The 24,248-nt window shown below is 41.8% G+C and overlaps 1 protein-coding gene across 1 annotated transcript in view; it reads right to left on the bottom strand.

The window, feature by feature from the left end:
* DLG5 (discs large MAGUK scaffold protein 5) overlaps nucleotides 1-11,871 on the bottom strand; it is a 110,548-nt gene extending 98,677 nt beyond the window's left edge. The window contains exon 1 of the mRNA XM_061376671.1: nucleotides 11,477-11,871. Within this exon, the coding sequence (XP_061232655.1) occupies nucleotides 11,477-11,777 (301 nt within the window). The 5' untranslated portion in view covers nucleotides 11,778-11,871. The remainder of the gene's footprint in view (nucleotides 1-11,476) is intronic.
* Between the last annotated feature and the right edge of the window lie 12,377 nt (nucleotides 11,872-24,248).

The raw sequence follows: 24,248 nt of genomic DNA, 5'->3' as shown, positions 1-24,248 counted from the left end.
CCCCTTACACCACTATCAAGAAAGGCTACCGAGTGCTCAGCTGGGAAAGCCAAGAAGCGACCAAACAATACACCGCATTTGAACAGAAAAACACATGAGGATAGCAGAAAATCGAGAACAGAGATTAGGCAGCCAAATGAGACTTCCCTCCATAAGCTAACAAAGTTGTGTTGAAATCATTAAGAAAATTAAGCACACTTTATTGATCATCTGAAAGAGAGCTAGGAAAGAAAACATTTTTAATACTAAGAATTCTACCTAAATGCAGATACTATACAACGTCTGATACTAGTTAGACTTAGATCCAAAGCCAAAATCTCAATCTAATCTGCAATGTCAGAAATCCTAAACCATCAATGATCCAAAGTCACTTCCTCTCACTGGCATAAAACCAGCGAAGTATTCCCCAGAAATGGTAAAGCTCTAACCATGGCACATTTATTATGTTGCACAAGCTATTATTTCACCATAACATACTATAAAATGGTTTTAGTGATTATGGTGGGTTTGTGTCTTACATAACAATGATAATAATGTATGCAATCATATTTCAGCAAAACCTTTATTTTGGGTTAGGCTTTTTTTTTTATTGTTTTCTTAAATGCACTGTAGGAATACATCGAATTATCTTGATAAGAGAGAACTGGTCTTTAAAAGTCTCATCCATTTTCAATATTAAGCTTTTTTTCATGGAAAAGAAAAAAAAAATAAAAGGTATTTATCATTAAAAATGCAGTATGTATTAAAAATTTCCATGCATAAATGTACACCTACAAATGCATCTGATAAGATGAATTCACAGAACTTTTTATATGGATTCCCTAGAACAGCTACTAAAACCCTCAGATACAATCTGGCTCATGTGCCCGTGAGAAAGCTAAACAGATTCAGAGCAAAACCAATAAACTCGACACTATTGTTGCAATGCAGACTTGCAGACAAAGGAATAAAGAACTTGAGTTTCCAGAGATGCTGAGCAACACAGTGTAGCACACTGAAATTCCTTACAAGGAAACTCCTCATCAACATAGGCAGGTAACAGCCATGCTGCAAGCATTCCAGTTCCACCAGTCTGCCTTTACCTTCTGGTTATCACTGGAAAGGGCGAAATCAGGGGCTCCAAAAAAAGTAAAAATTCAGTACCAAAACCATAGTAACCACCTGAATTTTTGCATCACCTAATGAATCTGCCATAGTTGACTCTAAAATTAAATTGAGATTTGACATTCTAGACAATATAATGGGATACTCCCTGGCAAATGAAATTTTGTGCAAGTTATGTATGCACAGGATATCACTGAAGATAAACTCAGACAGAGACACAGCTCAGCATTTACACATTGTGTTTTCTTCCAGTCCAGCACACATTACACACAGGTTTCAGCCAAACGAGGCTGTACAGAACACGACTGCAACCAGCCTCACCAAAGATTTCCTTCATGTATTTACAAATTTTCAATTGATACCAATACTGCTGATATCATACCATGTCCTAAAAACCTGAGGCAGAAATTATCTGACCTCCGTATCTGAAACTCCTTCTCAGCATTATCAAGGAACATTTTCCTGCTCAGTCTACACACTGCTCTGCCATTTGCAGCAGTGCTGCCTACAAAATACTCCTGATTAATCCAAAGATGTCATAAAAACAAGAAAGTTTCATGAACCAGGATAACAAACTCATATATTCGTATTATTAGCTAGTGTAGTGTAAAACACTGGCCTACACATTTTCAAGGCCAGTGATTTTTAGAAAAATAACTCATTAAATATCTCAAAGTTCACGTCTGCAGTCTATACCTAAATGAGCTTCACGTTACTCAATGGGGTAGGCAAGGGTTAACCCATTAAGGCAAACTAATCAGACCCTTAGCCTAAAGAAGTAGTCCATGCATCTTACCGAAAATCTCCTAATATGCCCTAACAGCAATTAGAAGCCTTAGAAACTTAAATTTCTCCAGAAAAAAAAAACAAAACAAACAACACCAAAGGCTGCCTGTGCACTGGCAGAGCAGCAAAGGAAAGCTGTTGCAGCATATCCAAATACAAAACAAATCAGACAGACTGAGCATTCCAAGGACCATGGCCACAGAAAGTGGTGAAGGAGCCGAACAAGAAAGTTGTATTTTTAATACTCCTTTCTGGTAAAAGGGAAAAAACACCACCAACACTGCAAGATGAAAACAATATAACTAAATTCCCTCTTGAGAGTAGCTCTTTTGTGATTTGGAAGGGGTTTAGTACTGCTTTTTGTGATTTCATTATTTGTAAAACTCAGGTTGTACCTACATAGCTCAATTCCAAGTCCAGCCCAAGCCAAGAACTAAATGATGGGATCAGCAGAAGACAACCAGCCAGTTGACCAATTACAAGGAAAAACCTACTGTTCTTTAAGGCTTGCTTGGGGGGAAGAAGAGGAGGTGTGGGTGGTGTTAGTTTTAAGACTTAAGCTTTTTATATTATTTTTAACCACGCCTACTTAAGTCAAATGGCCTTTAACAAACCAAAAGAGCAAATCTGTTAAAAATACAACACACCCTATCTTCAATTAAAGGTTATGTGAGCTCTCAAATATCATCACTCTTTCTCATAAAAGCATTCAGAAGGGAAAAGAGAGACACTGATGATTATTTTAAAGATTAAGAAGTTAATACCTGAGTATTTTCATTATGCTGATGTCTAGAGCCTCCAAAAATAACCCCTTTTAGATAACCTTATTTCATCACCATTAAACACTCACTTGCGCACCACCTGAAAAACAGAACATCATGATGTAAATGCAAAGTAGATCTGAAAAATCACTGCAGATGTTCAGAAGATACTGTATGAAGTGTTTAAGAGAACATTAAAACTGCATAACAAGAAGCTTTCCTGAAAGAAAGAATTGCTAAAACCACAGCTGTCAATCTTCTGTCGACTTCTAGTTGAAGGGCTCCCAACAACTCAATCAACCCCTCTTTCCACAGGATCATAAATGAGGAAGATGACCTCAAATTATGTAAGTGCTCCAGAAGAGCAAGATCACATGGTTACCCAAGCCTAATAACTATCTCTTCCTAGAGTTATTTTTCCACAAAAGCATGCATCAGGAGAAACCCATCCACAAGAAAAACAAATAGAAACGAGAAACAGAAGCTGATTAAAATAACACATCAAGAGCTATGCAGCAACTTAACAGCTGTATTTGGTAATTTTTACATTTACTAAACCAGCTTTATTTCCCCAGCCAAAAAGTTCTGATGTTTTTAAAGAAAGACACATATGCACTATCATAGGAGAAAAAAGGAATATACTTGAAAAGCAAGGCTTCTGGTGCACTAACATCAACAGGACATAGCTGACCTGCAGCAAATTAATCCACAGTTCCAACTACATTTTACATCATTTTACCCAAGGAAAATACTTCCTCCTACACTACAGCTACGTTTTCCCACACAAACTCTGCTTTGAACACTAACAAGAGGCAAACAGCCTCACTTTCTGAGGCCCAAGCGTACAAGTGGTACTTTACTTAAGACATTGTATAATCCAAAGTGCAAGGCCTGGATCCTGCCAACACTTGCACATGCCTAACCTGATGCATATAAACTGGATTACTCACATGCTGGAAGGTAAATACATGAGTAATAAGCATGTTTGTGAATCAGCAATTATGTGCAGGTAGAATAAAAAGCTAAGGTGGAAGGAGAGGGGGCATGGTACAAGAGGCAAGAAAGTTTTCACAAGCCATTAATGGATATAAAAGTCGATGTTCCCAACTGGCTATTTAGGAACGCTAACTTAGAAGTAAATTTAAAGAACATTAGCTTTGAGGGAGGTACGGAGAAGGAGACTTTCTTTGGTTTATCATCCAGGTACACAATAAATTGTCAACTGTGTAAAAAGAAGTTTTATACAACTATGGAAAAAGTTGTTTCTGCCAAGAAACAACCCTGATACTGCTGCTCCCCACCCCCCACAACTCTCCAGCTGAAACACTTATTAGCTTTAGATTCTCATTTTCTTTCTTTCTCCAGCTTCAGACCATCACGCGTAGAAAGCTTCTGAATCAGGGTGATACGTGATAAGGCCTATTCAAAATTCAATTCCTTGATCAGCCAACTAAAAAAATATAAATAAAAAAATATATAAATCTAAAAACTAAACAGCATCTCTCTAGAACTTATTAGTACTGTGAACAAGCAAACTGCTAAGCCACTAGACTGAGGAATTATGAAATTAGAGCCTTTGGAATTTGTGAGGAAGGAGGAGATGGGCTACTGAACTGAGCCTGCTCAACTTCTCTGACACCAGTTTGGGTAACAAGTACCTTCCAGCTGTAGTAAGTTACTCTGTATTGACCAGTAATCGTACATTGTCATAAAAAATATCCTTAAATGTTCACCCCAAGTGGCCAAGTTCTTCCATCAGCTTCTTCAAGACCCATCAGTTCTAGGTACCCTATCTCCCTATCTGCTATCACCAGCTTTTTAAGCCTGCAAAGGGTGCTCTGTGGAGGTGGGACTCCTCTTGCACAACAGCTTACAGCAGGAGATCCCAGTTTTAACCTTATTTGTTAGCTACAACAACAAGGGATGCTGGTACTACCCCACCACCACCAACATACCTGATGATGCATCACAAACTATGGCACACATACAAATATACCAATTATACAGCAAACACTGTGTGCTAGGTATTTTGGACTGGTCTCTAAGCTAAAGTACTATGGGCATCCTTCAACATTTTAGTACTTCTCTCTTGCATTGACAAGAATTAATATACCAGAGTAACACAGAGAACTCAAAAATACGGCCCTTTCAGAAAAGCCAGGCTCCAACATTCAAGATGTACTATCAGAGCTCATCTCCTCAGGGCACAGCACACTTTTCTTATGTTTTCATCAGAAAAGCACTGGCTAGCCTCAAGCTAAACCTCAGATGGTACAAAATTTCCAGCTCCTACATCAGAATGATCAGGCTTTAAATTATCACTATTTACAAAAAAAAGCAGCCAATGACTTGTATCTTGAAGGTCTAATGCTTTGGTGTTGACTTCTCAATGTAATTTGGAATGACACAGAAGCCTTATGTCTCAACTTCATTACTACAGCTCTTTTCTAAGAATGTTATATGTACTAACAAGTTTTTCCCTCTTGATCAATACTACAAACACTTTACAGAAGGAAATGTTTTTGCTTTTTAATAAATTTTAATTAAAAAAAAAAAAAAACCAAACCAAACAACAACAAAAACCACACACCACCAAAACACAACAGGAAGCAATTGCCTCAGACTTTAACATCCAAAACGTGCTAGGGACTAAACAGCTCTGAAAGAGGAAACCTCTGCTCTTGTAATTTTAGAGCATTACGAAATTGTCAGGAAAAATGTGAAAAGTAGAATGAATTTGTCAAGAGTTACTCGTATCTTTCTAATGGCAAGGGTTCTGAATAAGGAATTGTAAAGTTATAAAATAACAACTGAATAACAATTAGGACTAAAGGGAAAAAGATAGTTAACAAGAGCAAGGGAAGTTAGGAAGCAAATTGACAGAAACAAAGAAGTTTAAAAAAAGAAAGTCGTAAAAGCAAACAGCAGAGAAAAAAAAAAAAAAAAAAAAGGAAGTCACTACCCATGGCTATCATCTTCACTGCCTAGACCAGAGGTCCAAAGTACTCACTGCAGCCAACATTGGTTAAGACATTGAGAACAGTCATTAAATCAAGCTAAAGATCTGAAACTTCAGAGACAAACAACCTTTAGCTTAAATAAATAACGAACAAGTAACAGAAAGTTATTGGCTTTCTTTACTGATCATGACTGAAAGTGAAATTTATGCTTCAATTTCAGGATATTCATCCACAGAAGTAACAAGTTAAAAGAACCCTTCAAAAATGTGTCAGTTTCTTTTCAGTAATTTTGTAAGACACCAAGTCCTGTGCATGTCCAAAGCAACTTGACAGCTGTAGGCACCAATACCACAGAAATTATTATTATTTTTACACTGACAAAAATTATGTCCCCATGAGTTTACTGTGGCCAGCTCCCCGCTACCCCCTCCCCCCTCCCAAGCACAGCAAAAATGTATTTGAGAACTACCACCCTTGGGATCTCTGAACTACTAAACCATGCATTTCCTTCTTTGGGATTGAGAGCCTGCTTTCATTCACTTATTAGACATTTCATTAGGAATACCCCTCCAGACACTTGCTGAAAACTTCCTGCATATTTTTACACTGAGAGCTCCAAAAGATACCACAAATCTCAGATCATGAGAAGACACAGGTACTGAAAAACTAGCACTTGGTATATTATCAAGTTTAATTACTGCTCAGTGCTGCTGAAGACCTGTACTTCTCTTAATGTGACTTCTGAATGCTGCCTGCTTTTTCATCTGCACAGTTTAAGAAATCCTATAACAAGGCTTGTGAAGCTACCCTGGGAACTAATAACAGGTCTGGAAAACCCAGACATACTGCTCTACTTCTCCCATTCTTCAATTTTCAGTGACGGAAGGGAGTATAAATTGTACTTAACTGCAAAATTGTCAGTTCGATCCCTGAGTCAGTAAATTATGCTTTTACAACTTCTCCTCATTCTCCCCTCTCTGCTTCTCAGGAAATGTATACTTCCAGCATTATTTCTCATCTCCCAGCACTTTTACTGTTTTCTTCCCCTAGCTCACTATACAGCCTCCTGAGCCCTGCTTTCTTCTCACTTACTCCTACAGGACACCACATCCCACCTCCACATCTCGCACCCTTCCTTCATACCACTTCTTAGCTCCTCACTAGCTCAGGTGCTCACTCCCACCAGTCATCAATTAACCACTTCTGGGGACCAGTCAACACTCCACGAAACACGGAAGAGGAGACACAATGTGGAAGTCCCAGCATCAGCCCTAAGCAGCCATTGCTCTGGTTTCTCAGGGCCAGCCTTGGGATTACTGTGTTTCACATGGGTCTCCTCAGTGCTGCCAGCAAGAGAAGTGGATCCCAGCTCTCTGTCTCCTAAATTCATAAATACAGAGCTTGCCTTTTGCATTTGTTTTTCAATACATCAAAAGACTTTGCAATATTCAGAAGTAAACTTTCTAATTTAAAAATTCAAATTTCAAGTTCCAAAATTTCAAATCCAATCCTGAGACTTCTTTCTTATAAAGCAGAGGAAGGAAGTTGATATAACCCCTCTAAAAAGCTATAAAAGTTTGAATTCTAGTTTTTCCCTTTTCCTGTATATGCCCAAATTTAATTTTTGGACTAGAAATAAACACCAGACACCATTAGAAAAATAAGCCTTATTAAATAATATAAGGGAAACTTCAAAAATCAATCTTCAATCATCTACCTTCTTTCCTTCCTGTCTCTTTAAAGACCTTTAAAAATGCAATCAATTTGAAATTTCAGATTTTGAAGTTTTAAAACTTTAACTTCCATCTTGAAGCTATTAAATAAAACACCTCTGAAGCCTAACACGCTCTCCTTTTTAAGATCCAAAATGGTGCTAAATCCTTAAAGACAGCATTACGTTATGGTTCAGCTTACAGATGCACACTCACTAATTGCTGCTGCATGGGTACAGAAAAGAAAGGAGACCAACTGCTAATATAAAAGAAAACTGAACCTGAAAGTTTAATAGATGCGAAACCAGCAGCGAAGTTTTTGAACTTCAACAGTCCACTCAGCTTGAGGAGAAAACATGAGGAGCACTTCTGCAGTACCACAAGTTCATCTTAAAAACACATTCCAAGCTTGACAAGCAAATCCACCTTTTTCCCACTTTTTTAATATTACAAAAACTAAGGACAAAGCTTTATATTATCTGAAGCAGTCTAAAGACTATATAGTTTCATTAGATTTCTGTTCTAGCCCTTTAATTACATTTAAAACAAAGTACACACTAATAGTACTTGTCACAGTGAAATAACTTTCACTGTATTCTTGTATTGGACATATTTTATGTCATAAAATTCACATTATATCAACTGTAAGAATGAAATATTATCTACTTAGAAAGATATCTAAGGGATAACTGATTGTTCAAAAGTCATTTATTTCCACATTAGAAGGGATACATTATTTTATCAGGATACAGGATTTCTCACATGTATGATAGAAGGAATTTGCCAAATCAAGTATTTAATAATAATCCATCAGTTCAGTCCAAAATAAATAAATAAAAGCACTTGGCACACTACTTAAAGAATTAGTCTCTGTGCAAAGTACTGGGAGATTTTAAATCAGCCCAACAGTCACCTTCACATAGAGCTAATTTCTCAGTGAGAAGTTTAAACAGAAGTGCAATGTAGTAATCAAAGGTCTTACTCAAGGAAGAAGAAAAATCTCTGAACATGACTAAGTGAAACAGCTAACTACACTTTGTTTAGCTTTTGCTTTGACAGAGAGTAGTTTCCTGATAGATTTTGCACTGTTTACTAACACTCTTAGGCATACTACTCTCAAATTAGAGCAAAACTAGCTTAATACACATTTTATTGGAGAAAATAACCACTCTACAGTTCTAGATTTAAAACAAGCAGTAAAAAGCTACTATAGCAAGACAGATATATTTAAATGGGGACTGAACTGGTGTTCATTCTATAAAGAAAGCTCCAGTTCTTTTCCTTCCGCAGTCAGCTCTACACTGTCCAGCCACGCACACGAACTGTTCAGACAAGTAATAGTCTGAGTTTAAGTACTACCTTTAAAGCCCAACAGGAGGTAATATTTAAAATATGAAGAAAGAAAACACAAAGTAAGAGTACACACTGCATACATTAAAATGGAAAGTCACTATTCCCACTATAGTGAGCATATGCTCACTAAAATAGTAACTGTATGCTGAATTCTGCAACTTTGAACAAAAATACATTTCTTATTACATTCCCATTTCCCTCACAACAGCAGTACATTGGGAAAATAAATTAACAAACATTACTACCAGAACTTATCAGTTATAAATAATTTTCATCTCCAACAAGCACTCAGGGGATGTGCTTTGTACCAGCCTCCTCTTACAAACAATACCAAAATTAAGTGTATCACTGTAAATTGCTGTTTTTCACATACTAATGGTAATTTTAAAAATTAATTCAGCTGGATAGGTTCAATTAAATGGGTGTTTAAGATACACTCTTTTTTTTTTTGTCTTCAAGAACTGATGCATTTCACCTAATATACACTGAGGACTGTTTCACTCAGTATTTTAAGTACAGAATCCAAGAGTTCTCCTTGCTACTGTGCTTCGAGTTTGCTACTACACCCAAAGAACAAAAAGCTACTTGACTCATCTGCCTTCAACATCCTCGGTGAAAAGGAGTAAAACTCCTAACTGGCACGAGAGCGGGCGGGTGGTCAGACTTCCCAGAGGGAGTAAAACCCAATTACATGTGAACACAGGTTCATACAAGAATTTCTACTGCAGTTACCCTTACCCATTAACTCTTTGCACAACACATCCAGGACAAACTTGCACGTACACCAGTTTTCAGGAGTATTCAGCAGGCACACAACCAGCCTCACCACTAGTTACCACGAGACTTCCTCATAGGAGTAAAGCTGGAATATATACAACAGTGTTTGAAAGCTCAGGTCATTTACCTTCTTCTCAGCACAATGGTTTATTCTTAAACTCAGTATTAGCCATCTCACCTCTTGCGTACTTGTAAACATGTTTATCGCAAGGGAAACAAAGCCGCCTAACTCTCAAAGTTAGCTTTTTATTACTATTGATAAATGGAAGCAATAAAATTTTAAAACCCATCTAGTCAGGGGTACATCCTTCCCCAGACAGACGTTAATTTAACTCAGATTAACTTCATGAATGCATTCAGTCTAGGAGGATATAGTTCATTTTGCCAATCAAACTATTTTTCCCTTGAGAGCTCAATGTCGCGAGACATTCTGCAATTCCAAGTTTGTATTTTAAAAATAGAGAGTACTACTATATCTAACGTCTGCTTCATTTTTTCCTGCCATTCATGTTTTACACTTTTGTTTTTAAGGCTGGGGAATGTGAGTGGCCCAGTACCATTAATGCATCTTCTCAACAAGACCAGACCAAGCACTAACCTAATCATGCAAAAACATTATGGGTACCATCCTGAAAGGCAGTAAGCGCACTCATCTCCCATTGATGTCAGACCACATAATGTTAGAAGTGTTGAAGTCTATTGTTCAGCCCATTTTTCCCCATCCTGGGAGGTCCTGACATATATTCATTAGGAAAGGCCATACACTATAATACAGTGATATGAAACAAAACATAAGACCCTCAAGCATTATTTTTTTTCCTTACCAAACTCATAGCACCAACAGCGTAACTCAAATAAGTGCACAATACATGGTGCAACTGCACATGCAAGCACTATTTTCCAAACAGAAGCAGCTCTTAAAGGGTTTTCTTTTCTTAAAGAAATTGTATAGTTTTTAAGAGCCAGGAAGCCCTCCCAGTGCAGTTCCTCACATAAACAGGTAGTCACCCTGCAATTCCCAAATCTGGTAACAAAACCAAAAAGTGACCCCACATTTCTGAAAGGGTCTTGGACACGCACTGGAATAGAATATCTACACATCACTTGGTCAACTGCATATTCTTTACCTGTAATCTATAATTACCATTGCCTTCAATTGAATTATTACTCATCCAGAAACACAGCTGCACTTACAAGGCCTCAGGTATTACCACTGAATTGTTATTATTATATTAAAGCTGGTATTGTCCACATAAAAGTGGACTGTGGCTTGCTCTGAAAGAAGAATAGGGGAAGACTTATGGGTCAAAGCCCAACTTAGTTAAAAAGGCGATTTAGAACAAAATTCTTCTCGTCTGGATTTGCAGTTTAATCAATGGTTTTCCTGTTGTAATCACCACGAAGAGTTACAATAACGCAACCTCAAACATATGTCTGTCCGGAGAAGAACAGTTACAATATTTATTCAGACGCACATCTGCTGAGGTCCTGCCAGCCAGCCTATTCCAGCAGGCTGGCTGCAAGGGGGTTTCAGTTTTGCCCAGTCAAGAAGAGACTACTGAACACCGCCGGCAGCCCCGGGAAGCTCAAGAAAGGAAGACCCCTGCGGGGACGGCTCTCCCTAGCCCCCTGCCAGCACCCCGCTGCTAGGGGTGGGAGCAGCAGCAAGAACAGGGCTGGGGAGACTTCTCCTTCAGGCACTGTGCAGCATCCACACACCTATCAGGGATCAGGACCAGCGCGCCCGCCAGATGAGAAAGAAAAAGAGTCGAGAGCACAAAACACAAGTCAAGAACCCAACTGCAAACACCGGTGAATATCCCCTCCGCACCACCACGAATGAGCAGAATCCCCGACCACCGCCCGCTAGCTGCCCACCTCCAGCAGGGGGGCCCCCGAGGGGCCCGCGCTGCCGGCCGCTCCCCTACCCCCAGCCCAGTGGGGATGGGCGGGGGCAGCCGCTGCCCTTCTACTCCTCCCCACCACCACCGTCCCCGGGCCCCGCGCCCCTGACCCCACTCACCGGCTGTCTCGGCCGCCGCCGGCGCGCCCGCCACGCCGTTCAGGTAGAGGATGGAGAGCAGGTGGGGCTGTGTCTTCTCCAGGGCCACCCTCAGGTCTTGGAAGTGGTCCCGCTCCTTGGCCAGCAGCAAAGCGATGAGCAGCTCGGCCTTCCCGCCGCCCGCCGCCTCCAGGTCGCGCAGGTCGCGGGGGCCGAGGGCGCCGGCGGCCTCCAGCAGCTCCACCACCTTGTCCACCTCGGTCATGGCCTGCGCCAGGCTCTGGCGGCACTGGGCGAGCAGCTCCTTGTGCTTCGGCTCCATGGCCGCTGCAGGCCGCCGGCGGCCAAACTTCGCCCGCCGGGGCTGCGCACCGCCGCCGCCCCCCGGCCCCGCAGCTCCGCCGCCACCGCAGCCCCTGGGGAGGCGCGGGCCGAGGCGGAGCGCTACCGGCCGCCCGCCTCCGGCAGCCGGCGCCCCCGCAGTGGCCCCCGGCGAAACTTCGTCCCAGGGAGGAGGCGCGGAGCTCGGGTAGGACCTGGGCCGAGGACGGCTTTGCCTCTTCCTCCTCCTCCGGACTGGGAGCCGCTGCCACCGCGTTCCCCCTCAGGCAGACTGGGGGCAAGCGGGCGTCAGGGGCTGCTGCTGCTCTTCTTCTTCCAGTTGGCGCCCCTCTCGCCGCTTTTCCGCCCCCCTCGGGGGGTGAAACAACTTCTCTCCCCTATCCCCAGGAGGGGGACAGCCCGGAGCAGGAGCCGAGGGCAGGGCCACAACCTCCCCGACACCCCTCACCCCCCGTGGGGCAGCCCAGGCAACTTCTTTCCTCCGCTTGCTACAGGCCACACGGCAGCGGAGGGGGTGGGGGGAGACGGTTTCAGCTCCAAGCACCTCCTTTCATTCGCGGGCGCATGCAGCCATATTGGTTGCACAAGGCTGCCGCCTGCGCCGAGACGGAGCTGTAGCAACACATTGCCCGCCTGTTCCGCTCCTCTACTCTCTCCCGACGACAAGCTGCAGCCTCCCCCACGGCCGGCCCGGCCGCGGCCGCCGCCCGCCTCCCGGCCGTCAGTCAGGGGCTCCCCACTGGCGGCTGGAGGGCGCGGAGGCGGGGCGCCGGCTCCCGGCCGGGGCAGGCTGGTGGGAAAGAACCTGATGTGCTCTTCGTGAGGGGGGTGGCCTGCATGAGGTTTGTCCCGTTCTTCCCCCCGGGGAACCGGGGCTGAGCCGCGGCACGAAGGAGGAACTAGCCCCGGGTGTCTCGGCCGTGAGACAAAGGCTCCGCCGCGGCGGGCGGGGCGGCGCTCCTCCCCGGCGGCGGGGACGGGGACTGCCGGCCTCCCCCCGGCGGTCCGAGCGGTGCCGCGCGTCCGCGGCGGGTCGGAGTGTGGCCATACGCGGCTGGGGCGTGCCACTGCCCACTCACGGAGAGTGGGAGCGCCGCGTGGAGCGGGTGCTGCAGCTGCAGGGGCTGGGGTCTACACGGGGCGACTGCTTCCAAGGCCAGGGTTTATTTCATCCTAAGCCGGAAAAAGCAAAACATGGAAATAATAATAACAGAGCGTTTGGGGCTTTGCCCTTTAGAAGTTTTTTGGGGAAAAAAAGTTTTCAAGAGATCTAAACATTCGTAGTATCTGTTGCTCCCCCCCCCTCCCAAACACCCCCAATGTAGTTTCGTCAGTTTCATGAATAACCAGGGACCAAGTAATTTACTAGTGAAGTATGGATGTGTCTGTACTCAGCAGCAGCAGGATATAATTGTTCAGCAAAGAAAATCAGCTTTCCTGTCTGAAGGTAAACAGCCTGCCAACATCACTTGCACCCAATGGTACCTTTATTTGCAAACACCTAGGGGAACAGACTGCAGAATTATGATTTTAAAGTCACCTTTTGTATGAAAGACTTGTAAGCGTGTTTCTAATATCCTGCAAAGATCACAGTGGCTGACATGGCACAGAAAGAGCCTTACTGGTCTTTGTGATCACTCCATTACACCTCATAGCAACTGAAATTGTCTGAAAGCCTTCTGTCCAGGCGCTTGTATGCTTTTGTTAGCATCCAGAGACCTGGGCTCAGTGAGGTATAAGGAGAAGCAATTGTTCCCTAGAATTTTCTGTTAACACACGCATTTGGAGAATTCAGGTGCTGAAGTGAGTTTCAAGTCACATTATGTAGCTGTACAGATGATGATGATGTCCCTCATATGTGAAAATGGCCTTGGGTTACATGTGTAATCGTGCCATGCATTCTACTGCTATTAGTGGAGGCAGAAACAAAGGAACTGAGGGTTTTTTCTCAATCTTAAAGGTCATTATTTAAAATAATTCCTGATACTATGGCCTGATTTTGAAACAAGTTTTTTTTCATGTTTGGTCCATTGTTACTTATCCTTTTGTAGCTTAATTTCTTCTAATTTTGCATTCACGGTTTTCTTAGCAACTGTCTTTCCTACAAAAAATTGCAGAGATTAGCTTTATTGGCTGATGACTAATAGTGTAAATCCCTGCGAACTGATTATTTTTTTTTCCTAGACTATTAAAATGTGTCAGAAAATTTGCCTATTTCTCTCTAGTAAGTTGAGCAAAATTTAGCCAGTAAAGTGATTGTACATTCCAGCAGTACAGGTTAACACCAGCATGCATTCATTGTTGTCTTCAACTCAGCAAAACTGAGTTGAAACAGAACAGAATGCAAAACTACTGGTAAGAATTGAAACCTGCCTCTTGTCACTGAGTGCACAGCCAAAGCAGGCACTGCTCTGGGCTGCCACCAAGGCAGTTGTCCCCATCTATCCCTGCTACAGAACATAGGACAAGTAATCACACAATTGAAAACTTTTGTAAGGCAAATGCAAAAGAAGACTGAACAAAGACTGCACAAAGTATATCCTACTTTTTAAGACTTTCTAATATCAGTAGTCCTTTAGCAATATTGTGTTGCTGTGTGTGTGCCTAGATAGTTACCTCTTAAGGAAACACACAACCAAATTTCTTTACAGAACATTATAAGAGTTGTACTTCAGATCTGTGCAGCAGTCCTCTGCTGCTTGAAATAATAAAGAACATTGGTTTTCACCTTCTGCCGGATACGCGCTCTTCACCAGAGGTTGCAGTAACACAGGAATGGCATCGTTTGGGCAGGGCATAACTCAGGTATCCTGAGTCCCATTCCAAAGTCTAGAGGGAGGTGTGCCTTGAAAAGTGTTTGCTCTGCACTCAATTTCCTCCTGCCTTTCCCAAAGGTGTGTCATAATCCTTTGCCTTCTCTTCCAAATAAAACATCAGTTTTCTTATCCTGCAGTGCCTGCCTTGCGTTTTGCTTGCAGATCCATGTCTCCCATTGTCATTGCTCAGAATAGTATCCATGTAGTAGTAGTAGTAAATCCATGTCATATCAGGTTTCTTTCTTTCCAGAAATGCAGTTTCTATATTTTTCTCACATCTGAGTCTTTTACACTCAGTTTTTCTTGAAGGTGACAAGTCTTCTTTGCTCTTAGGTAGATTTATCATTGCACAAATAAATTTCTCTTTCACAGGTCCATCTGGCAGGCAATTACCTGCATGAGAGAGGGACCTTTCTGTTACCTCAGCTGCTTGACTCAGTATAGACCACCCTCAGCAAGTGCAGGGGAAGTCTTCAGAAGGCTGAAGCATATATGTTATCTTTGAAGACTTAAACGATGAAACATATGAAAATTTATTATGCCAAAAGTTACGAAGTGACCAAATTCCAGACTATCACAGTACCTAGAACCTGCAACCCTACTGTCAAAATAAGAAACAAAACCAATTTTCAATAAATTCCCCATACCCCCAGAAGAAAACAAATAAAATAAACAGGCAAACCCTTTTGGTTCTCTTGCAAAGTTTCAGAAAAAGAATCATAGAATAGTTAGGGTTGGAAAGGACCTTAAGGTCATCTAGTTTCAACCCCCCTGCCATGGGCAGGGGCACCTCACACTAAACCATCTCACCCAAGGCTTTGTCCAACCTGGCCTTGAACACTGCCAGGGACGGAGCATTCACAACTTCCCTGGGCGACCCATTCCAGTGCCTCACCACCCTAACAGGGAAGAACTTCCTCCTTATATCCAATCTAAACTTCCCCTGTTCAAGTTTGAGCTCGTTACCTCTTGTCCTGTCACTACAGTCCCTAATGAGTAGTCCCTCCCAAGCCCCCTTCGGATCCTGGAAGGCTGCTATGAGGTCTTCATGCAGCCTTCTCTTCTCCAGGCTGAACAGCCCCACGAAATATATCTGCGGAGTCCATTTTCAGAACAAAAATATAAATTAATCAAAGACAGATCCCCAAAATGAATTAAAGTTTATGAGCTGTGCAGAAGATTGTGCAAGAATCCAACTGGTATTTATCACAGTACCAAAAGGAACGCAGGTTGTTTGTTTATAACAAAAGAAAGGATCTTTTTAAAGGTAAATGCAGAGCTCTGACACAGAATGTCATGGGTGCTTGTGGAAAACTGAATTCAAACCACAACTTCACTAATTTACAGAATTCTAAGCTTTGGAAAAGTTTTCTAATTTTTTTTTTTTGGGGGGGGGGTTGGTCGATTGAGGGTTTTTTTTAATAAGATTTGAAAACTTGGCTACTGAGAATGTATGCTGAAGGCATTAGAAAAAACCTCACTGACTTTCTAAGAGAGCATATTAAGCTTGCAATACCTATTCCTTTGAAGTCTGAGAAAGATTTGAGGAAGAAGGTGGGTACATGCAGGCAGAAACTGAGGGTTATTTTTATTCAATTCTGTACCTTCTTTTCAGAAAGGAAAGGCGAAACACGTATTGCCATGCAGGAACGAACTCTTTCAAATACAGATAAAATATTCAAGGCTTGAAAACATATCAGACCTTGGGAATGATTTTCAAAAGCAGAAATCAGACTTTGAAAAATCTAGTTGCTCTCTGTTTGGTATATCTAACCCTGAAAGGCCTCCCTTTGTAGATTTAAGATGGGATCAGCAAAGTACTTACAAAGTCCTTGTCTTGCAGAATTTTGTTTTGAGAGACAGGATCATTCTCAGCACAAGCATGAGGTTTCAGCAAACCACAGTTGTGCAGCTGAAGACTGTTATAAGTCCATGTAAGTGGGCAGTATATAAAATCCCAGCAAATTCTACAATATTAAACATGCAAGCCTTTGAAAACAGGAAGATCATAATCAACAGCAGCAAACGCAGGATTCAGCCTTTACTGTGTGAGGATTTTTTTCCTCATGATTGCCAATACACCTTTTTTATTGTGCAGTAATCATCATGCTTGTGCATGCAAACTCAACACGTCCTTAAATGTTTTGTCATACATTCACATTAAAAACTAAAGAGCTTGAAATTCACATAATCCAGCACAAAGTTCTCACTATAGAAATCTGCCTTCTATACAGATCAGAAAACTTCTGTTTGAAACCGGGAAGACTCTGAATATCATGACAGTTGTGACAAGCAGGAAAAAGAAAGGGAAGGAGAGGAGCAGAGGAAAGAGGAAGAAGTGCAAAAGGAAGCAGCGGAAGTAAAACAGAAAAGAAAAGCCTACCTGCTTTCCAGATGGATTTCCATAAAGTAGTATAAAACATTGCACCTGCGATGGCAGGGACTGCACCTAGTGACTGTTCCTTTGTCTTGCAAAATCTTTGCTTCCAAAAGCCATTAGGTGATGAGGTTTATATTCTGCATCAGCCATCCACCTACTGAGTGACACTATCATGTTATTTTAGCGTGGTATTTTCCAATAAGGCACCCTTTAGGAACATCTGGGCTTTTAAAGAGATTTCTTACGCTCACTTTTATAGGACTATTAATAGGACAATAGTCTGTGCAAAAAATACCTGTCACTCCTTCTCAAATACTTCCTCCTTCTCCGCACCTACATGCTTACTGTTGCCCAAGTCACAGCAGCAGCTTGCCTGCTCTGGTTTTACTGGTAAATCCCCTCTTCAATATCATCAGTCTGAATAAGTCAGAAATTCTAATAGGCAAAAGCAGAGAATTTTCTTTAGGATTGGGAGTTTTTTCTATTAGTTTTAAATACATGGGAGAAATTTTATTTCCTTTTTTTGTTTTGGAGCCCTTAGGATACAGATCTTCAAGCTTCATTGGCGTCCATGTATGCTAGAAATGGGTTTGTAATGAAAGCTAAGCTTCTCATGGAATCATATGATTCAAGCAACTAAGGGTTTAGAGAAAAATGTTGAGATTTACAGTAAGCTAATGGAAGCTGACAACACTGCATGGATCTGGGGAAGGAAGATTATACAGTCTCCAAAACAGGTATAGGAAAAAGTACAAGTGATTGTCAAGTTAAGATTAGAGCTGTCTAGATATAAGTAAACACCACAGAGATTTTGTAATAGGTGTTATATGAAACACTAGCAGCTAAGCGGTTCTCAACAGCAGCTTATTTTTTCAGGTTGATGTGGCTGATAGGCAATTAATTAGCATTTTCGGAATAGGAAGATGCTGGTCTAATGGGCCAGCAGATGAAAGGATCTCATTTACCCAAAAAAAATCCTCAAACATAACATAAGAAGCCTTGGCACTGCCAAAGCAAAATAGTTCAGCTGGCAGTATCACCTCCAGTAACAGGCTATGCCTGTAAATCCCGAGGTCCTCAGCCCTCCTGCTGAAGCTGTGGTCCAAGGGAGCTACTGTCAGACTATCACAGAAGCACAAGGGTCATTTATTTTCCTGAAAACGTGTAACTGTGAACTCCAGGAAATGGTTTAGCTCTTTCTTAAGTGAGCTCCTGTGACAGAGTATGAAGGAAAACAGACCAGAGGATTATACTGCTTTCTTTTCTGTAGCCTTAAACCCTATCAGCCATTTCAACCTGCACTGCAGTAGGCGGTTTTCAGATATTAATTATTTTGGCCCATTCCCACTCTGGGCAAATTAAAATCAAGACCATCAGACAATTATTTCAGTCAGCTTCAGTAGAAAGAAAACACCCTGTCTGCGGAAGGTTTTAAATTCCCTGGGGCTGTTGAAAAAGCAAATTAAAAAGTATTGGTTTATTTCAGCAACTAAAGATTTGCCTTCTAAAAGAGGAAGAAAAGGCCTTCCTGTAGGGTAGAGCACTTGGCAGCAAGGGTGTTTGTTTGTTTTGGGGGTTGGGGGGAGAGATAAAAGGGAAGGTAGATTGGCTCCTCCTGGGCTGTGAATATACACAATCACTTCTGTTTCTCAGACAACTAACTGCTTCCAAAAACAGGCAGCAAAAGAAAATGAGCAATGCAGCAGAGGCACCTTAGTGGTAGATCCTACAGGGCTGTAAGAATTATCAGCTTTCATAGGGAAGGCACCCGGCAAGCACATCCCAAGTACTCCCCGGTTTAGAACAGAACTGGGGGCAACTTAATTTTCTTTGGGAGACTGGGCTGGCTTCTGATGTGGTTAGTTTCTATAAGCAAGCAGATGTTAACGAGCCCCTTTAAAAGCTGTTACTTGCAGTTTGTTATTCATGTAGTTTCTAGGTCAGTTTTCAAGTCAAGCCAAGAGAGACTATTTATACCAATCATTTGCTTTTACTTCTTTTAGCGCTAATGAGGAGATAAAAGCAAATGGGTGCCCTAAGCATTCCCGAGTAACTTCTATAAACAACTGCAATTGACTGAGGTTGACAAATACAACAGTAAGGACTCCAAAGTAAGCCTTGACACAGTTTCACCATCTTCATTGTTTTTCTATCAGCAATGAGTGTTTTCAAAGTGAATTTGAATCTAAAGGCTTCTGAAGAAGGACAGATACTTTCTTATGTTCTATTTCCTGTTTGAAGCCTCAGACCTGCTAAGAATTACCTATGTACTTATAATAGCAAGTAGTTCCCCTGGTCACTGACAGGCATGGGTTTAAGAGTTGAATACATGTCAGTTACAAGCCAAGTTTTTCAGGGTCTTCAAGTCAATGAAAGGATCTAAGGAGTAATCCAAGACTCTGCAGATGATAGCAATCCTTTATTGATTTTAAACAGCTTTGGTTCAGATACCTTGTTCATTATCTACCAAAATATACACATTTTATTCTACCGTTAGAAAATGTATTAGGTTAAAAAAAGAAAACCTGCAGCCAGAGAGAAAGGGAAGTTGTTTTGATAGAATATCATTCCTGTCAGATGGGATATGGATGGATATAGAAAGAGAAAAAAAACTATCTCATCATGCCTAGCAGGCAGAAATGACAAAGCACAGCTTTAGAAAGGCTTAGGGCAGAATGTTTGCAGAGCCACAGGAAACACTGAGACACACAGAACCACACACTTTTACAGATGATGAGCATGGGGCAGTGCTTTAATTGTGAGACAGCTAGACTTGATGAAAAAGGGTTCTGGTGGTAAATAGAGTAAGTAATCTTTGAAAGTTCCAGGACAGTCCAAGCCCAAAGAGCTCCCTGAGGAAATGGAGACAGACATTTATGTGACTGTGGGCCTCTGTGTTTCTCTAGATACCGTGCAGTGCTGTCTTTTCACTCACCTGAAAAGCTAGTCCCACAGTTCATCCGTTTGCAATGCTTAAGCTAAGGGGGGAACAGAGGTGGCAGCCCAGCTCCTGAAAAAGCCAGTACCCATCAGATCTGCCTATAGGAATAGACCAATGCTCAGGTTGGGTTGGACTCGAGAAGCTTATCATGTATGGCAGCAGATGAGCAGGGTTGTGGTCCCAGCACCGATCCCTGAGGGGCACCACTCGTTACTGGTCTCCAGCCGGACATTGAGCCATTGACCACAACTCTTTGTGTGCGGCCATCCAGCCAATTCTTTATCCACTGAGTGGTCCATCCATCAAATTGATGTCTCTCCAATGTCAAGACAAGAATGTCATGTGGGACAGTGTCGAACACTTTACACAAATCCAGGTAGATGACATCACCTGCTCTACCGCCGTCCATCAGTTCTGTAGCCCCATCATAGAAGGCCACCAAATTGGTCAGGCAGGATTTCCCCTTAGTGAAGCCATGCTGGCTGTCACCAAGCACCTTGTTGCTTTTCATGTGCCTTAGCATGCCTTCCAGGAGAATCTGCTCCAAGATTTTGCCAGGCACAGAGGTGAGACTGACTGGTCTGTAATTCCCCAGGTCATCCATTTTCCCCTTCTTGAAAATGGGGGTTATATTTCCCTTTTTCCAGTCGTCGGGAACTTCACCTGACTGACGTGGTTTTTCAAATATGATGGCCAGCGGCTTAGCAACTTCATTTGACAGCTCCTTCAGGACCCGCAGATGGATTTCATCAGGTCCCATGGACTTGTGCACGTTCAGGTTCGTAAGATGGTCTCAAACCAGATCCTCTCCTACAGTGGGCCCAAGGTCTTCATTCTCACAGTCCCTGTGTCTGCCTTCCAAGACTTGGGTGGTGCGGTCAGAGCATTTGCCAGTGAAGACTGAGGCAAAGAAGTCATTAAAAATTAAAATCAGTTCTGAAAACAGTAACTAACATGAAATAAAGTAACTCCTAAGTTACACTCTAATTTAGAAGGCAAAAAGAACACAGTCTCTGCACCTGTCTACATGCCTTGGCAGGGATCAGAAAGCCATCAGAGACTTCCAGAATGAAATAATGTCTCAGCTTGGCACAGTGGCAGCTCCATTACCAGCTTCCACAAGGTTTGGTCATTCAGTTTAAACTGAGCTACAAATCTTCAACACATCTGCATTTTTTTTCCCCTCATAACACAAATGTAAAAATTAAAGATTCAACAGTTCAAGCTCATTAGTTTTTTTAAAAGAAAAATGCCATAAAAGCAATTTAGAACTTACATTGGTATAAATGCCAAGATTTGTCAGAATTGAACAACAAACAAACAAAACCCCTCTCAAAACAAACAAAATCCCCAGCTCAATACCAAATGGAAAAGAACATGTACAACATGGCCCAGAATAAGCATAAACATCTGAGACAAAGTCCCAAGCAGCATGAAAGCCTTCAAAAAGATTTAGGTTAAAATGATTCTTTCTGGATCATGTCTGCAGCAATGATGTTTAGAGAAGTGGTACAATTCTTTGAGACTTATAAAGATGCATAAACTGGTGGCAATTTGACAGATAAATATATGTAATATAATGCATGTATCAAAGCTCATTCAGTTCCACCGAGTTCTCTAATTAGCTTCCGGGGGACTTGGATTAAGTCCCAGTTTGGTAACAAGAATACTGTGCAAAAGAATAACTGAAATAAAAAGTCTCCAAGTCTGCTAGGGATATTTCATGAAGGATAAACACACTGCATCGGTAAGGCAAGCTAAATATTATCCTCTTACCATGAGCTATTTGTACTGTTAGATTTTTTTCCCCTTAACTCATCTTCAGAGCTGATACCCTCCCGCTCCACGAATATTAATGGCAGCAAAGAACTTCAGTGCTTTGCCCTCTCCTTTTCCTGCTGAAGTCAGTGTCTGTCTTCCAGCTGACTTCACGAGCAGCAAACCTGTAGCCTTTTTCCGCTTTCTTTGGAAGATGAAAGAATAAAAAGAACTATACATGGCAGATGCTAATCCCATTAATCTACACATCCTGGCAATAAAAACCTAGGAAGACAGGTACATGCCATTTACTACCTCTTCTGTACAGCATTTTAATTTTCACAGGCACAGTTCCTCTGCTCGCCTTGATGATTCTGTCATCTCTTCTCACAACCATGTTGCTAAGGAGAGACTATTAAATTTCCTAGTTTTTAATAGACTGGATCTAAAGTACAGAGAGCCTAAAGATTTCTACAAGTCACACAAGCGTGTGGCAGCAATAGTTAATAATTCCCTGTGTGCCAACTCCCCAGCAAGCTGCTGCACTCTTCATCACTTCTCATTTTTATTCTCAACAGGATAGAAATACAAGCAAGGGAAACAACATCAGGTGTCAGGTAGGTGGAAAGGACCAGAAGCAGGTTAAAGAGAAAAGTAAGTGGAAAATTAAACAGCTGAACACAGTTTTCAGTGCTGACAAAGAGCCACATGAAGCAGGGATGCCTTTCAGTTTAGCATATGAATACATTCCCTTATATAATGTCTGTTTTTCCAGAGTTATTTGACCATAATTGTAATTTTGATGGCAGTAAATTTCCACATCCAGATGTGCTGAGGAGTTATTTTTTCCTTGAGTGGTTAAATTATCCTCCAGGCAAAGGATAACAGTACCCTTGCACGGCCTAGTTGAAGCCAGCCAGTGGCACAGTATGGTTGACACAGAACTGCTGCGGGGAAGTGGTGTCACCAGCAGTGACAGTCACTGCAGGCCCAGGAGGGAGGAATGTGTGTGAGAAATAAGGACAAGGAGAAAGAAATAAATGTAAAGGGAAACTAGAAAATGCACAGCAGTGGCACAAGTCAAAAGTACTAAATATCTTCTTAGAAATGGAAGTTTAAAATAAGCTTCTGATGTAGCTGGAAAATGCATGAGCTGAAAATCTGGAAGAATGGCATATGGGAAAGGGAATGAGCTGTTCTGTTGGCTTGTCAAGGTACCTACACATACAGCAAGCACCATAGCATCACTGCATCAAAAAAGTGCAGGGGTCAGGGTAGTGTAAGGATCAAGGTGTGCCTGTCCGTGCTTCCTTCCATCCAGTGTGTGCATTGAAGAGATGCCCTATCCCTACCCACTGTGCTCTTCAGCAGTAAGTCACACAATGTCACTGGCTGGTGCTTCAAGACTGCACTATGATGTGGCTAAGGCCTTCCTCATCTCTCCAAAGACAATCAGCAGTTTACAATAGAGATGCTGTGAATCAGCCTGAGTCAAAGGATCCTCTATTTGTGACTGTGTATTGCTCAGGCTAAAGGGCTTAATTCCGTAGGAAAGGGGACTTTAGGGAGTAGCTCCTATATGAGGTAATGGAAGAGAAAATAATGTCACAGAATTACAAATAGGGATGAATCACACCACTGCTACCTAATTCTTCCCAGAAACCAACAAAAATCTGAATAATTAAACAAGTCAAATATTTTTTACTCTCACACCTAATTCTGCCTTTTTCTGGGACTCCTAAAGTTTACCAGCACCATCTCACTACTGGTTTTGTATTTCTTGGCTTTTGATTTTCTCTATTTTGCCTTTAAAAAATTTATACAGTTTAACATTTAAAAGGGGTGCATGCAGGTAAAATTGCCATACATATTAAAAGATTAGCCAACCAACACCCAGTTTCACAAAAAGGAGATTAAAATGCTTGTGGTTAATAATCCAGATAGCTGCTGCTTTCGTAACAGCTTCATTTCTAGTCAACGTCTCCAACTGACAGAACCTAACCATCATGGAGGAGAAACAAACTTGAAATGAAATCCCATGCAGTACCCCAGCCACTGTCACAGAGGCACCTGCTTATGCTTTTTATCCATAGACTGAAACCCCTCTGCACTATCTGGCTTTGAGATCAACAAGATCATAGTACTGTGGCAGTAGACATTCATTCCAAATAGTCTTCTTTCTTTGACAACAACAAACAAATCTATAAAGAACAGCTTTCCTTTTCGGACTTTAGTTAATTATCCATCTGATCAGACATTGCAGCCTGTCTTCTATTGGAAGATAAAACACCAGCAATTTAATTGCTGTAATTTCTGTACCTTGGCCTAGTTGCAGGACTCACATGTTTTTAAAAACGCCTCAGAGAAGGATTTCCCAGGAACAGTTCTGATCTAACTGCAGGTATCAACACTAAGAGACAAATTCCTATTTGCCCCCCAATTAAAGATACGATCTTCCACACGGACTGGACCAGAACTCAGCATTTACAGCAGTTTTAGCTATAGCACGTCACTGTAAGCTAAGTTAAGGATCTGTAATTTTGTACAGTTGGTTGA

This window comes from Neopsephotus bourkii, unplaced genomic scaffold (genome assembly GCF_033783945.1).
Source record: "Neopsephotus bourkii isolate Nb327-2 ecotype Australia unplaced genomic scaffold, CSIRO-AGI_Nbou_v1 NB_1728, whole genome shotgun sequence".
NCBI lineage: Eukaryota > Metazoa > Chordata > Aves > Psittaciformes > Psittacidae > Neopsephotus > Neopsephotus bourkii.
The sequence above is the reverse complement of the archived record's forward strand: the minus strand, read 5'-3'. Positions and strand labels throughout refer to the sequence as shown.